At 35.8% G+C, this 16423-nt stretch overlaps 1 protein-coding gene across 1 annotated transcript in view; it reads left to right on the top strand.

The window, feature by feature from the left end:
* RPS6KC1 (ribosomal protein S6 kinase C1) overlaps positions 1 to 16423 on the top strand; it is a 134571-nt gene that overhangs the window by 98001 nt on the left and 20147 nt on the right. The window contains exons 11-12 of the mRNA XM_081112762.1: positions 7842 to 9419; positions 9691 to 9780. Of these exons, the coding sequence (XP_080968888.1) occupies positions 7842 to 9419; positions 9691 to 9780 (1668 nt within the window). The remainder of the gene's footprint in view (positions 1 to 7841; positions 9420 to 9690; positions 9781 to 16423) is intronic.

Below are 16423 nucleotides of genomic sequence, written 5' to 3'. Positions count from 1 at the left end.
TAATCTGAATTAAAGACATAGACATAATAGTTTTCAAATTTTCCACTATTTTAGATTATCTTTACCGAGTCTATTTTCCTTTGTTGTTGACCATATCTGAATTTGAATGGTCACATGACCATAGAATTTGTCTTGGATTATGTAAACACTAGAGGCCTGGTGTACAAAATTTGTGTACGTGTGTGTGTGTGTGTGTGTGTGTGTGTGTGTGTGTTCCCCTCAGCCTGGCCTGTGCCCTCTCGTATTCCAAGAGCCCTCGGGGGATGTCCGACTGCTGGCTTAGGTCCCTTAGCTGGCAGTTGGACATCTTTAGCACTGCTGTGGAGGCGGGAGAGGCTCCTGCCACCGCTGTTGCACTCGCCAGTTATAAGCCCAGCTTCTGGCTGAGCACACTGATCACCAGGGGGGAGCTCCTGTGTTGAGCGTCTGCCCCTGGTGGTCAGTGCACGTCATAGCGACTGGTTGTTTGGTCAATTTGCATATTAGCCTTTTATTATATAGGATTTAGGGGTAGGGAACCTCTTTTTACTGTGTTTCTTAGGTGTCTATTGTTTAATTTTAAGAAGATTTTATAATGCAAAAATATTAAACTATAGTACAAATTGGGACTCTGGATTCATTTAACATTCAACAAATTTATTGAGTATGTTTAGGTGAACAAAACAAGAAAAGAGCCTATCCCTTTGAAACTTACATTCTTCTTGTGAAGAGTCAAACAGAAAAACTAAAAGTATGAGAATATTAGATAATAATAAGGACTATACTAACCTTTTACTTTTTATCTGTTGATTTCAGAGAGGAAGGGAATGGGAGAGAGAGATAGAAACATCAATGATGAGAGAGAATCACTGACTGGCTGCCTCCTGCACGACCCCCACTGGGGATCGAGCCCACAACTGAGGCATATGCCCTGACTGGGCATCAAACTATGACCTCCTGGTTCGTAGCTCGATCCTCAATCATTGAGCCACACTGGCTGGGCAATACCATACTAATCTTTAACAGTGAGAGATCCAGTAGATAAGGACTGGGGGACTATTTTAGAGTAGGTAGTCAGGGAAGTCCAGGTGACATTTAAGAATTCTGAATGACAGAAGAAGTAACCATTTGGATGGAAGGGGGAATCACATTCCAGGTACAGCATCAGTGAAAGAAACTGAAGGCAAAAACAAACTTGAAATGTTTGAGGAAAAGAAAGGAGGTCATTTGGTTGTAGTGTAGTAGGTGAGGGCAATAGTGGAATATGGGAGAAGCAGGCAGGAGACTTCTTTGACAGAGTAAGGAAGTGCATTGGGAAACATTGGACACCTGAAGCAGTGGTCAGAACAGATTTACATTAAGAAAAAAAATCACTTTGTTGTGTGGGGAATGGATTGTAGAAAGATAAGACAAGAAGCAGTGAGAAGGCTAATAGAGTAGTCTCAGGCAAGAAATTATGATGGCATGGCCTTCTAGCCTACTAGCAGAGATACTTAGAGTCCATGGCATCTGTAATAAAATAAATTTTGGGAGAGAAAAATCTATGGCAATTTCTTGGATTTGGCTTGAGCAATCAAGTGAACTAGATGATGGACTGCGTGCTACCTTTTACATATTTGTGGTACTTTCTTTGTTATCTCTGTGAATTAGGAAGTTGTGCATATAGCATACAAATGTCACTTTCATATGCTGGCTAAACTATTACTGAAAAAGTAAATGAGCAGTTGTTTTTTCATAATATGAATATTTGAATATTTATGATTTGTGGCTTTAGTTTCCCTCTGCTTACAAAAAACTGTTCATAATTCACATTAGTCTCTTTGACTGACTTTCTTTCTTTCAGTCAGAAATGTATTGCATGCTTACTGGTATACAGTCTTAGTTCTAAAATAGATGAAGGCTGCCCACATGGAACTTATATTATAAAAGCCAGACAGACAGTAAACAAATACTTAAGTAAATATATGTCAGATGGAGATAAATAAAGGAAGGGAATGCCAAAAAGGCGAGGTAGGGGTTGCTATTTTATATAGAGTGGTCCCTTTAGTAAGAAGGGATATTTGGCCAGTAACTTGAAGGAAGTGAGAGAGGGAGCAGTGTGGATATGTGAGGAAACATTATCCTGGCAAGAGAGAATAGTACGTAAGCTTGGAGGCAAGAGTGTGCACTTAGTGTACAAGAAGCAGGAGTGTCATTGTGGTGGAAGTAGAATGGGAAGAGTGGCAGGAAATGAGCCTAGCAAGATGGGGAGACAGGTGGGCAGATCCTGTGTAGTCTTGTAGGCCACTTTAAGAACTTGATTTTTATTGATAGATAGTTATTGGGGGGCATTGTGGCAAGATGGGGATCACTGTGGCTGCTTTGTAGAAAATAGAATATAGAAGGACAAAGGCAAAAGCAGACCAGTTTGGAAGTTGTTGCAGCAATCCAGGTGAAAATGATGGGAGGTTGGACAAAATGTTAATGGTGGAGGTGGTGAGAAGTGATTATTAGATTCCGAATATATTTTGAGGATAGAACTAACATGATTCTACCTTGCATGACTCCAGGGTTTTGGCTGAAATAACTGAAAGAATGGAGTTTCCATTTACTGAGATAGGAAAGCTGGGGGAGAGGCAGATGTAGAGGGAGCAATCAGAGATTTAGTTTGGACATGTAAGTGTGAGATGCTTATTAAATCTAGGTGGTATGGAGTAGGCAGTTGGTTATACCAGATGAGATTTTAGGAGAGAGGTTTAAAATGCTCGTTTCTGTTAATGAATCTCTTACTTTGACTCTAAGGAAGAAAAAGTGGGAAAGTAATTGTATTCAATAAAGGCCATGAGTGTTATTGAAACTTTTTAAGTTCCTAAGATTATGGATTAAATCATATTCATAATACATATTCCAGCATTTAGCAGAATGCTTAGAATATGGAAGGTGCTCAGTGTATAATTGTTGAATACTGAGTCAGAGGAAAAATGAAATGACTAGGTTAAAAGAAAATGATTAGAAAAGCTTTTGAATGTGCACCAAATAGATGGGAGATGGGAAGTAATTTCTACCCAAGTTATTTGGGGATCCAAGGAGTGAAATTATTATCTTTTTATTAACTAGTTTAAAAGTTTATAAAACTAATATTTAAAGAAATTAATTCGAACTATGTAGGAGTATACAAAGTAAAATTAAAACTCTCCCTCCCTATTCACTTTAATGCCAAGTTTCATTCTCTAGAAATAGCGGGAAATTTCATGTGTGTATAAACATATATTCCGTACCTGTCTGCTTAAAAAACAACACATAAATGAATCTTAAATACTGTTTTGTAGCTTATCCCTCTCCCCGCATCTTAACAGTGTATCTTGGACAGCTTTCCTTTTCAGTGTATATAGGTCTGTAGTATAGTGTAATGCTTAAAAACAAGGATTCTGGAGCCAGTTCACCATTTACTAGTTGTATGACTTGGGACAAGTTACTTAACTTTTTTGTTCCTATGTTTCTCTATCTATAAAAGAGGGGTGATAATAATTACCTACCTCAATAGGTCTGATGTGAGGATTACGTAGTTGATATGTGTAAAGTACTTAGAACAGGCCCTGGTACATGGTAAACACTATATAAATATTTGAAAGTATTGCTCTAACTTTTTTGAATAGATACAAAGTATTTGATAGTATAGATTTACCATAATTTATTTAGTTACCCCCTGTTAACTGGTATTTAAATTGTTTCTAGTGCTTTTACTGATATCTCTTTGTTTTTTGAGAACTATTTTTAGGAGAAATTCCTTTCAGTAGAATTGCTGGGTCAAAAGATGATTTTGATCATTGGTCCAGCAATATTTTATCATACATATTAATTTAAAGTTCTAATTTTAGTCAAGCAAATTTAAGTTTAACAGATTTCTTTGCAATCTTGCAAAAAAAACCCCAAACCCCAATAGATTAAAATTGATGAGATACAAAGAGTTTTAATTAAACCTTTTAAAATACTATTTTCATAGCTTAAAATAGCTAATATCTACTATTTTATATGCTTCAATGGGGCTTAGAAAGGTGTCATTTCGATTCCTAACGTGTTAAAAAGCATAAATATGTTTGGTATTTCTATTTTGTGGTTTAGGATTTTTTTAAGGTTAATATTTTTAATGTTACAACAGTAAGATTGACTTCGTGTATGTTAGTCTGTTGGATCTGATCTTATCTCTAAAGAAAAGAAAGCCCAATCAGTTTTTGTGGGTGAGAAACTTCAGTAGGAATAATGTGTTCTTGTAAATTACGTGATTTCCATGATTTCGTAATTTAAAAAAAGTATGTGATAGGTCCAACATGTTTGTTTCTGTAGCTCCATATTGAGCATTAAATTTAAGTGGGCACCTAGGAAAGGATGGAGAAGAGCTAAAACAATTTATATTTTGCTTAAACATGCGGAGTTTTTATAATATAATTTGGATACTTGTTTAGGCTAAGAACAAATTCCATAAGTGCCAGCAAATACATTTAGAAATTTTACTTAATAATGAAAGAATAGAAATTAAATAAGATGCCGTATTTCATCAGCCAAATTGGTAAACTTGCTAATATCCAATATAAGCAAGTTGCTATAAAGATGGCACCAATTCACATTGCTTGTAGGAGTAGGTCCTGGGGATAACAGCACATATCAGAAGTATTAAAAGTATTGATCTAGTATTGATCTACTTTCATTTCTGGGACTCTGTTTTGATGAAATAATCAGAGATGCCAAGTATTTGTATGTAAAAGTATTTATTATTTTAATTCTAATAGCAAAAGCTGGAGTAACGTAAGTGTTCATTGATAGATCATGATACCTGTGCTATATATATATATAGCCTTCCAGTTCATATTCTCGTGAAAATTAGAAAATGTTTATGAAATGATGTTAGTCATGACTAAAATGACTGAAAACAAATGTACTAATTGTTCATAGTGATTATGCATAATTTATATATTCTGAATTTTTTGTTTTCCTTGTTCTTTTCTTTATTTGAAAATTTTAAACAATAGAACCGTATATTTGTTTTAAAATAGGAAGATTACATGATCAAAAATAATGACATTATTAATACAGGGTATTTTGGGACCTTTTTCCTTGAAAGGGTTTCAAAAATTTGTAAAAGATATTATCTCCTTATAAGCCACTCTAATACCTATTATTTTATATGCTAGACAGAATTCTCTCCCTGTAGTTATAAAGGCCCTGGAGTCTGGTAAAGGAGATAATAAAAGCATAAAAGTATTATTAATATGAAATAGAATGTTGTATAGAGGATAGAGAGATTATAGGAGTTGTATCCAATGAGGAGATATAAAAAAGAATGGTGAAATAAAACAAATTCTGAAGGACCTTCAAGAATGAGTGGGATTTTGACAAGCAGATATTGGGGAAACTAGTAGGAAAGAAACTTCTGAGTGGTAGGTATAGTTTGAACGAAAGCCCAGCATGGTTATATGTGAATTTTGAATTCAGATGAATTTTGCAGTGAGTTGAGGGAGAGGATTAACTTATGGGTTGATACTGTATTACTGAGAGTTTCAAATATTTTTATGGAGTTGGTACATCATTCAGTAGGTGGAGGGGATTTGGGTTCTTGAATGGAAAAATGACCTCATAAGATCTGTGCTAAATTGGAAGCAGTTGTGGTAGCAATTAAGTTGTAGCTACAACTTTATTCCAGAAACACAGAGTGGTCAAAGGAATTAAAAGAAGAGTAGGACTGTGAGAAACATTATGGGTAGATCCTATAGGACTTGGAAAATTATAGAGAAAAAAAGAAAGAGAAAAGAATCCAAATTTGGTCCAAAGCTTTTCTGACAGAATGGCTCAGAAGTCAGAAAGAGGAAGTGATTTGGGGGGCAAAAAGAAAGAATTTGAGCACCTTGAATTTTAGATTTCAGCAGCTCATCCAGGTGGAATTGGCCTAAGAATGAATGAATTTTTTTCCTGGAACTTTAGTACATGCTGTTTCCTGCTGATTCCTGGAACGTCATGCTGAAGACACTGTCTGCTTTGATGGCACGCCTCCTTCTGATGAGTTGCCATCCGAGTTAACAAGCATTGCAATGTCATTGTCTGTCATGTCCTGTGCACTATGTAGGAAGTACATGTGCAAAATGAAAAAGACGTGGTTCCGTCCTTACAGTAGTCACCATCTAGGAGAATTGAAAATAACTCATCATTTTTTAAGATTGCATACAGGAATCCCAGCTTCAGGTTTAGGCATTATTGTTGGTGTGCCACAGTAGAGCTATTTGTGACAAGAAGGGTGTGGTTACTGTTGTCAAAAGACTTAAGATGGAACCAATGCATAGCTCCTTGTATGAGTGAGTGAGTTTCAAAGCCATATATGAATGTTTAAAATTAAGTTTTAATATGGGAAACTAAGAAAAACTAAGTATAATCTAGTGAGAACAGAAAGTTAGCTAAGGAAAAATGAGAAGGTAACATTTAAACACCATAATATCCTATACCACTAACTATTATCAAAATGGAAGAAAACTTAACTACATCACTGGTAGAGGAGATGCATGAGTATTTTAGGATTAATATTATGACAGTTACCCTTTATTGAGCAGGTACTCTATGTGGGGCATAGTATTGGGAGCTTTTTATATATTCATCAAATTTCTCTAAATGAAGTGAAATGAGAAGTAGAAAAAGTGTTTTTGGATGCTTCCATTGACCTTTTTACACATGTAATTGACTGTCAATGATTATTTTCCTTAATATTTACTTACCCTTGGTGTATGATAATATGGTAATTCTTAATAACAGCATTAAAAATGTGCTGAAAAAAGTTGCTTTCACCATATTAATAAAGAGTTTCATTTTTAACATGATTTCTCACTTTTGGAAGCTATAGTTATATGTTTACAAAGTATGCTTCTGCAATTACTGTTTTTAAGATTTCTGAATCAAATTTAACTAATCTTGTAATACTGTTTCTAGTCAGTAGAGCTTTGGTAGGTTTTGGATGCTTATAGTTTATTTAATCAATGATTCTAATTAGCAAAAAAGGTTTAGTTTTTAATGGTAAAAACAAAACAAATGAAAAATAAGGTGAAATAGCTACCTAACAAGTATTGCTGGTAAAACATTGGCTTATTTTATTTCTGTGATTTATGTAAAGTTGATTTTTGTGTTTTTGGTTTGTATAGGTTTCTGATATATATCAGAATACAAAATTAGAATTACAATAGCTTGCCTCATTAATGGCTGCCCAATTAATATTCAATTGCATTACTTGGTCTCATACCACACATGATGTGTATGAGGAGGAGAGAAAATGGGAAAATATTATTAATATGTCATTTATAATGGCTTAATTATATACCAGATGCCAAATCTCCCCTCTAATCTTGGACTGGGCATTTTTAAAATGCAATAATATTATTGACTCTTTTTTTTTAACCAGTGAAGTATACAGTTTTAAGCAGCACTTATTTATGAATTTCCACTTGACCAAGGGGCTATGCTTGAAAAAATTATTACATAAACAAATCAGAACACAATCAGCTATTTCTAAAGCTAAATTATATTTAACTTTAAAGCAGAAAGTCAGCTGTGAGATTTCATGTTAGTATTTGTTATAACTAATTTCCCTTCAAAGGAAGAAATAGGTTGTCATTTCAGAAATAATTGATATTAGGAGATATGTTGACACTGTACTCACCAGTCAGCAATAACAAAAGACATTTTATTAAAATACTTGTCTTCCAGAATACTGGATATATTAATGGATGGGTATCATTGACTGGCTCTTAGTTGATTATTCAAATACCTTTTGCTTTTCTAGTGACTTCAATAAATAACTGTTAATTTAGGGATCTTAAAAATTTTTTTGTTGTTGTACTTGTTCACAGGTGGCAGACTGTGGTCATATGTCAGTAAATTTCTCAACAGAAGTCCTGAAGAAAGCTTTGACATCGAGGAAGTGAAAAAACCTGCACTTACGAAAGTTCACCTGCAACAGCCAACTTCCAGTCCTCAGGACAGCAGCAGCTTTGAATCCAGAGGAAGCGATGCTGGACCCACACCTCAGGTTCTGCCTCTGAAAAGTAGTCTTACCCTGAGCTCTCAAGATGATAGCAACCAAGACGATGATGGCCAAGATAGCTCACCCAAATGGCCAGATTCTGGCTCAAGTTCAGAAGAAGAATGCACTACTAGTTATTTAACCTTATGCAATGAATATGGGCAAGAAAAGATTGAACCAGGGTCACTGGATGAGGAGCCTTTCATGAAGACTGAAGGAAATGGTGTTGATACCAAAGCTGTTGAAGGCTTCCCCACGCACCTTGTTGCTGGCAGCGACAGCCCCAGCACCCAGCTGATGGCACATGAGCTTAAATTCTTCCCTGGAAATGATGACCTGGAAACAGTTAGTTCTCCAAGGACATCAGATTCCCTCAGTAGATCTAAAACCAGCTCCATGGAATTCTTTAGGATAGACAGTAAGGATAGCACTAGTGAACTCCTAGGACTTGATTTTGGAGAAAAAATGTATAGTCTAAAGTCAGAGCCTTTGAAACCATTTTTTACTCTTTCAGACGGAGACAGGAGTTTTAATATTAGTGAAAGCAAGGCTATAGCTCAGGACACCATTAGCAGGGGCTCTGATGACTCTGTTCCAGTTATTTCTTTTAAAGATGCTGCTTTTGATGATATCAGTGGTACTGATGAAGGAAGGCCTGATCTTCTTGTAAACCTACCTGGTGAATTGGAACCAACAAAAGATGGTGCAGCAATGGGACCTACTAAGTTTACACAGACTAATGTCGGCATAATAGAAAGTAAGCTATTGGAAGCCCCCGATGTTTTATGCCTCAGGCTTAGTGCTGAACAGTGCCAAGCACAGGAAGAAGAAGGTGCAGAAGAACTGAGTGACCCCTCTAGGCTTCCATCTGATGGTGTAACAGAGAAACACTGTGTAGAAGGGGGTCCTGGGATGTTATTTGTAGCTGCTGTTGATCATAGCAGTTCAGACATTTCCTTGATGCATAGCCCACAACCTAACTTTCAAGGACTTGGAGTGGTCGAGTCGGCAGTGACTGCAGACAACACAGAGGAAAGCGTATTCCCTGCTTCTGACCCACTCTCAGGTGCTAACGAATACAATGCAGACACGGACACTTTAAAAAGTGAGGAAGTATTGCTGTTTACAGATCAAGCTGATGATTTGGCTGAAGAGGAACAGACTTTATTTCAGAGAGACTCTGCGACTAAGGAAGCCAGTGGGCTCACACTAGAAGGAGACGAGGAGATACATCAGCTTTTTGAGGACCTTGATAAAAAATTAGCACTACACTCCAGGTTTTCCATCCCAGAGGGCTGCATTCAGAGATGGGCAGCTGAAATGGTGGTAGCCCTTGATGCTTTACACAGAGAGGGAATTGTGTGCCGCGATTTGAACCCAAACAACATCTTATTGAATGATAGAGGTCAGGAACTTTTGCAAATGCATTTCTTTTTATTCGCTGTTGCTTCCAATTAACTGAGTAGGCGTTTTATCTTGTAATTAGTATCTTCATTTCCTATCTAGAGCTTCATTATCAGTGCAGCAAATTCACCCCCAGTAATAGCTTCTAGTACTTAATGATGCCATTATTCTTAATGATACTGTTTTTAGCTACAAAAGGAGTAATTACAGTTCACTTCTGCAGAAAATGGAAGAGAAAAATGTTTTGATTTCTCCTGTCGTTTTGTTTTTAGGACACATTCAGCTAACGTATTTTAGCAGGTGGAGTGAGGTTGAAGATTCCTGTGACAGCGATGCCATAGAGAGAATGTACTGTGCCCCAGGTTAGAGTCATCTCCTACAATGTTTCGCTTGCAAAAGTAGTCCGCAGCTCTCATTTCTTTATGGAAGTTGTATTTGTCACTAGCAGTTTACATATATGTTGGATTTGGTTATCTCCTTAACCCTTCAGAAAAGGAAATTGAAACCATTATATAATCCATAGTTTGTGTGTGTGTGTGTGTGTATTGTTAGATGTGTTTGTACTTCTTGTTAGAAATGTCTTAACTCCTTAGTGTTTAGAAAGAACTTTAAATACCCTGAGCCTCTTTAAATGGATGATTTTTATTAAGATGTGAGAGGTAATTGATTAAATGGGTAAAATTCCTAAGGCTAAATATATGGATAAAATATAGAATTTAAAAAAATGGAAGGGTGTGACTTCAGAGATGAGCCAACCTCACATTTTAGAGCAGATTTTAATTTAAAGACCTCATTCTATATTTTGAGAAATTTTAGGAAGCATGTTCTTGTTTTAAAATAGCTTATTTTTGTCAAATATTTGATATAACATATTTCTCTTTCTTTTACTGTATTTATTCTTTTAATTAGAGTTTTATTTCTAGGGGTATCAGATCCTTTGTTGAAAAACTACAGGTCACTTAAGCATATGAATTGTATTTGAATTAGTTTCTCTTTGTCAGAATCCAAAGTTTGTTCACCTTTTGCCTAATAGTCAGCCTCTTTAGATAGCCAAAGTGTCTTCATTTGTCACCCCACCGGCTTTCAAAGGAGGTTCAAGCTGATTATGTTGACATGATCTGCTTAGTTGTTGATTAATACAGTGTTTAAGTGCTTACTAGCTAACCAGTGTATTATTGATGCTAACATTGTTTCCCTCCATAATGGGAAATGATTATAATTAGGATGGAAAGAGCTATATTGTTTTTAGTTACTAAGAATGATTTCTGTAGTGGGGAATTTCAAAGTTTTTCAACTTGCAGAGCAAATATCCTAAAACTTATGTTCTAAAAACAGTGATTTGGATTTTCTTCTTACCTTACTCTCTTTCTTCTCCCAAATTAGGGCTCTTCATTTTTATGTCTTTTTAGGGGCAGTAGAGCATGCTTACATTTTCTTGTTTCTCTCAAATACATATTATGCTGTTTTTTGAAGCCTTATTAGTATGATTTAGTTAATGGGATAACAAAAATGTTTTTTGAGTAAAATCACTTTGTAAAGGTTATTTAGGTCTTTCTTTCTTTCTTTCTTTCTTTCTTTCTTCCTTTCTTTCTTTCTTTCTTTTTTTTTTTTTTTTAACAGACTCTCCTCTTTTCTAATTTGGTGAGAAATAACATATTAGGTAGCAGTATAAATAAACATATGTACTAGTTATAATGAATTGGAGGTTTTAGAATCAAAATTAAATCTGGGGATTTTTTAAAAGCAGAATCCTATTAAACCTTGAAGTCAAGTGCAGTATAAACCTTAGATCAAAACCAAAGGTTTATGGAGCATTGTTTAATGTTTATAATTGACTCATTATTTCCTGTTAGTGTTGTTACTTTCTTACTGGAAACTCTGTAGGGTTGTATGTACTTTGGCATTCCAGCAGATTATTTTTCTTCAATTTAAAGTACAGTCATGTTTACTGTTATGTTATAGCATGTTGACCTTCCTAGAGTTTATGTGTGGAACAGAATCATACCACACTTATTAATAGATACAACTTTCAGTTTTGTATTCTGAAATACTGAATTTAATATATCAGTCAGTATCCAAGTTCTACTTTTTAAGCTTCCCCCCCCCTCCCAGAAATCACAGTTCTTACAGTTGACCAGCAGGTGGCAGTCTACCATTAATGGATTTTTGCTCTCATCTTCAGGTTGTCCTTCACTAACATTAAAAACAAGCTGTAGTCTGAAGAAGGGTTTTGTTTTAATTATTTGCATAAAAGAATTGTACTTTCAAGCTTTGTGAGTTGCAAAAGTGCCCTAGTATTATGGCTTGCATTGAACAATGTGGAAAGTCTCTTCATTCCTTGGGCTTTTTAACTTGTCTTATCAACAGGATAAAATAAAACCAATAATGGCCTTAACTGAAAAGTAGTGCTAGTGTTCTAATTTAGATGATCTTAAATCTAGAGAGTTATAGGATTTAGTTAAGTCTGTGTATTCCTGCCCCTTGCTTACAATGCAAAGGGAATTAGAGCAAAAATTTGTAAATTACTGCATCTCAAAATTGAAGGGCAGTCCTACTGATAAAAACTACAAGTAGGCTTTCCTCCTTCCCTCAAAGAGGTGGGAGTAATGATAATATACTAGTATTTCAACACATAAAAATCACAAATCAGTGAATACAGGGGGACATAGAGTACTTAGTTCTCTTTTGATCTATCCTTAGAAAGATTAAGGGTTTAACTAATTCTTTCCCACCTCCCTGTCCTTCCATTTCCCATCGCTAACCTTCATATTATTGTCCAAGTAACTCTAAAGCATATTAAACCGATGATGTTTGCTTAGAAAGTGAAGTTGTCATAAGATTAAGGTGAAAACGATTCACTTCTGTTTAAACAGTGTGCAGCCTCTACCCCTACCACTCCTCCCTCCTGGGAATCCTTATCACGTATTTGTCCTAAAAACATTACCCACCTGCCCTGTACTTTATAGTATCAGCAATGTATCTTTTTATCTTGTGGATGATGTGCCTTTATATTTTGAGAAAAAATTTCCAGTAACAGATTCGATTTACATGGACAGAAACTTGAGCAAATGCCAAACTAGCAGGGGGGCCATTATTCTGCTCTATAAATAAGTTTAAAAAAAGAAAGAAACACACACACAGAAACCTGTGAATCAACATGTTTTGGTCTAATTGAGGGGAAAAGCAAGATAGATAAATTTTGAAATGCAAATGATCACCTTCTGTTATTTAAGTATAGGTTTGTGCCAACTTTGTGGTCTTAGATTTTAAAAAGACAGCCATTTCAACAATGTATATATACTGCCAAGGATGTCTGATATTGACAAGCTTAAAAAGTTGCGACTTTTTATTTTAAAGAAAACAAATCTAACAACAGAAAGACAAAAAACCATGGAGCGTTCTCTGTCTACATCTGTGAAAAAGCCAGCAAATAAATGGCTGCAGCTGCAGGCCCATCAAGAGGGTCTTGAGAATACGAATTCACTGATCAAACCCAGCCCTGTTTTCAAAGTAGAAGCCCTTCCTTTTAGGTTCACTTTGTATCCTTAGATTATCTAGGATGACTCTCTAGAAAGGTTTTACTTTAAATAAACATCATTCATGGTAAATGGGTTCCTTTCATACCAGAGAAACAGAAAGGAGTTCAGGAAGAGAAAAGAGCAAAGAAATTGTCCCCAAAGTAGGAATAGATTGTATAGCATGACAATACAAATATAACAGTGTCTTGTTTCCATATTAGGAGACTTTTAGATGCTATATTAGGAGACTTTTAGACAGGCTTCTCTATTTTCCATTGTGAGAGATTATAGAATAAAAACTGGAGTAAATTGATTCTTCTTCAGAGGACTTCCTTGTAGTTACTCTGATTTTATTTCTGTTTGCACATACACAGGCACGCAAAGGATTTTGTGTGTTTTATCATTGCAACTATTTATCATAATATAGAATAATTTTTTGTTATAAAATTTCAAATATTAAGATAAACTAAAATGTCAAGGAAATATTTTTCTTAGTCTTTTTTAGCAGTCTTGCTTGAGGACCTTTTAGACTTGAGAATTTATAGGTGAATATATGTATAAATTGACGAAGTCTAACATGCTCTTTACTACATCCCAATCTCTACGCTCCCAGATGTCAAATGACAGCTTTGCTTCCTCTCGTAGGCGATTTCACACTTGGAAACAGCTCACAGCTGACAGGGAAAAGTGAAACATAGAAAAATCATGCTGAACACTATCTCTGAAATTCAGTTTTAGAGCATGACATTTATTTACTACCATCCTTTGCTCTTCTAGCCTGACTTTATCAAATAGTCCATGAATATATTTTTTGAGAGTAGTCTCCCATGCCCTTCTCCATAAACATGTTTTACACACAGTTTGTTGCTTTTTAAGCATGGTGCTCTATGTGATAGTTACGTATTTGATAATTAGATCTAGGACTCAGATCATGAGTGGTTTAAAATATCATGAGGCCATCATAAGTTTAAAATTTTGAAATGGAATTGAGAATTGCTAAACCTTGATATTTGTCCCATGTCAGCCATTAACTCATTGCATGATCTTATTGTGCAAGTTACTTAAGACTTTCCAGGACTTACTTTACCGGTAGTAAAATAGATTAGTTGAGTGTAAAAAAGATTACAGATGTCAAATCATCTAATTTCCTTCTTATACAAAATTTAGTCAAAATTCAAGTCCATCTTATTAAGGCAAGAATTTTACCCCCAAGGGCAAATATTGATTTCTTGTCTTACATTGGTAGGATTAAAATAATTATTTCACTTGGGGAACTTTCTAAATATGTATTTTTATGCATGGAGTTGTACATAAAGAATGTATTGTGGAGCCTGGCTGGCTGAAGTGGCTCAGGTGGCTGAATGTTGTCCGTGCATTAAAAGTTGTGGTTTGATTCCCAATCAGGGCACATACCTGGGTTGTGGGTTTGATCCCCAGTCAGGCACCTACGGAAGGCAACTGATATCCTTCCCTCCCTCTCTCCCTCCCTCCCTTCCACCTTTCCTCTCTGTAAGCATGTCCTCAGGTGAAGTGGGGGGTGGGGGCGTGGGAGGGAAATAAAATATATTGTAGAAATGAGGGATTTATGGAAAATATTTTTATTTACAGGAAAAAAACCAAGACAGCCTTTGAATAGGGCGAAATTTGAATGCCAAGAGTCTCAGCAAACAAAATTGTTTAAAGAGGAATCATTTAGATCTGAGAATTTTGGGATGGGGAGTCTAATTTTAGGAATGCAAAGTTGATAGAGAAAGCAAACAAATATTGATGTATATTTTGGAAATACTAATGATATAACCAGAAAATATAGCTATATTCCTGGTGTAGTCTCTCCCTATCCCCAACCCCCCAAAGAAAAAAGAAGAAAAAGTCAAGAGGTAGCTTTTATTTTTATTATTTATTTATTAAATATATTTTTATTAATTTTAGAGAGGAAAGGAGAGGGAGAGAGAGAGATAGAAACATCAGTGATGAGAGAAAATCATTGATCGGCTGCCTCCTACACGCACCCTACTGGGATTGATCCAGGCATGTGCTCTTGACCGGAATCGAACCTGGGACCCTTCAGTCCGGAGGCCAACGCTCTATCCACTGAGCCAAACCAGTTAGGGCGCAACAGGTAGCTTTCAGAAATAATTTTAAAAGAGTAAAATATTTGTGGTTAATACTTAAACATTATAGTTTACAACAGTAACTTCTGTTTGATGTATCCTTACGCAAAACTTCAACAGTAGCTTTCTTGTTCATAGTAAATGTTTTATTGTTTCCCTTGAATGATTACCAAGCACTTTTAATGTTTTGCCCTCAGTTGCTATTGTTATAAAAATGAAATCTATAACTTTGAAGGAGAATCAGTAACTTTTCAAGTTTGTGATAGAGTAGTGAAAATTTTACACTAAGCATTTTTTGATGCAGTTCTTGTATATTGAAGAAACTTGTGCCCTGAATATAGAGCCTTATTAGGATAAACAAGAAGAGCTTCAAGTCATCTTGAGTCTTAGTTGTTCAGGCAAAGCCATTTTGAAGTAAAGATGATTAAATATGCATTTGAGGTTCTAGACCAGGGGTTCTCAAACTTTTTAAACAGGGGGCTAGTTCACTGTCCCTCAGACTGTTGGAGAGCCTGACTATAGTTTAAAAAAAAACTATGAACAAATTCCTATGCACACTGCACATATCTTATTTTGAAGTAAAAAAACAAAACGGGAACAAATACAACATTTGTATTTGCATGTGGCCCGCGGGCCGTAGTTTGAGGACCCCTGTTCTAGACCCTTAGGATCCATCCCTAGGTAGGATGTGTCCTGGAGCTCTCATAAACTGTTAGCTAGCTACTTTGACCAAATCACCAGTTTCTCTACCATGTGAAATATTGTCATTTCGAATCTCCATGAAGTAACCAGGGCTTACTCCTCCGAAGCAATTATTCACAAATACTTCTTCAAATCTTTTAAAATGCGAAGATTTTAAAAAATTGACGATGATAAAGCAAGTGAAATTGCTGAAGTTTCTTTACTAGCAGTGCATGTAGCTCTGCCCGTCTAACAGAGCAGCAGAGCTGCAGAGAGAGGGAACTACGTCTGTCATTTCCACAATTTTCAGTTAGCCTTTTTCCCATCAATCAACTTTAATGGCATTGGCTGGGTAACACTGTGACACCCGATGGCTATTCAGAATGGAGTTGTTGTTGATATGATCAATGGAAAATGGAGCATGCTGTTGGTTTTTTTCCTACTAGAAATGCAGGGTGAGAGAGTAAGCAAGATTGTATAGAGCTCAGAATTATAATTATAATCAGTCAACCAGAAGTCATATGGTAGTTACCCGTTTCTCATTTTATCTCACAAGAATAGAGTGTAGCAATGACACCTATAAACTATCCTGAGCACGTAATTCTTGGCCTGGAATGCTGAATCAAGTTAAATCAAGGAGTTTTGACTCAAGTTGAGCAGATAATTGCAGGAAAGCTCAGAACATGGCTGCCAGG

This window comes from Myotis nattereri, assembly GCF_964212035.1.
Source record: "Myotis nattereri genome assembly, chromosome: 18".
Taxonomy (NCBI): domain Eukaryota; kingdom Metazoa; phylum Chordata; class Mammalia; order Chiroptera; family Vespertilionidae; genus Myotis; species Myotis nattereri.
Note: the sequence above shows the minus strand (reverse complement) of the source record. Positions and strands in the feature narration are given on the sequence as shown.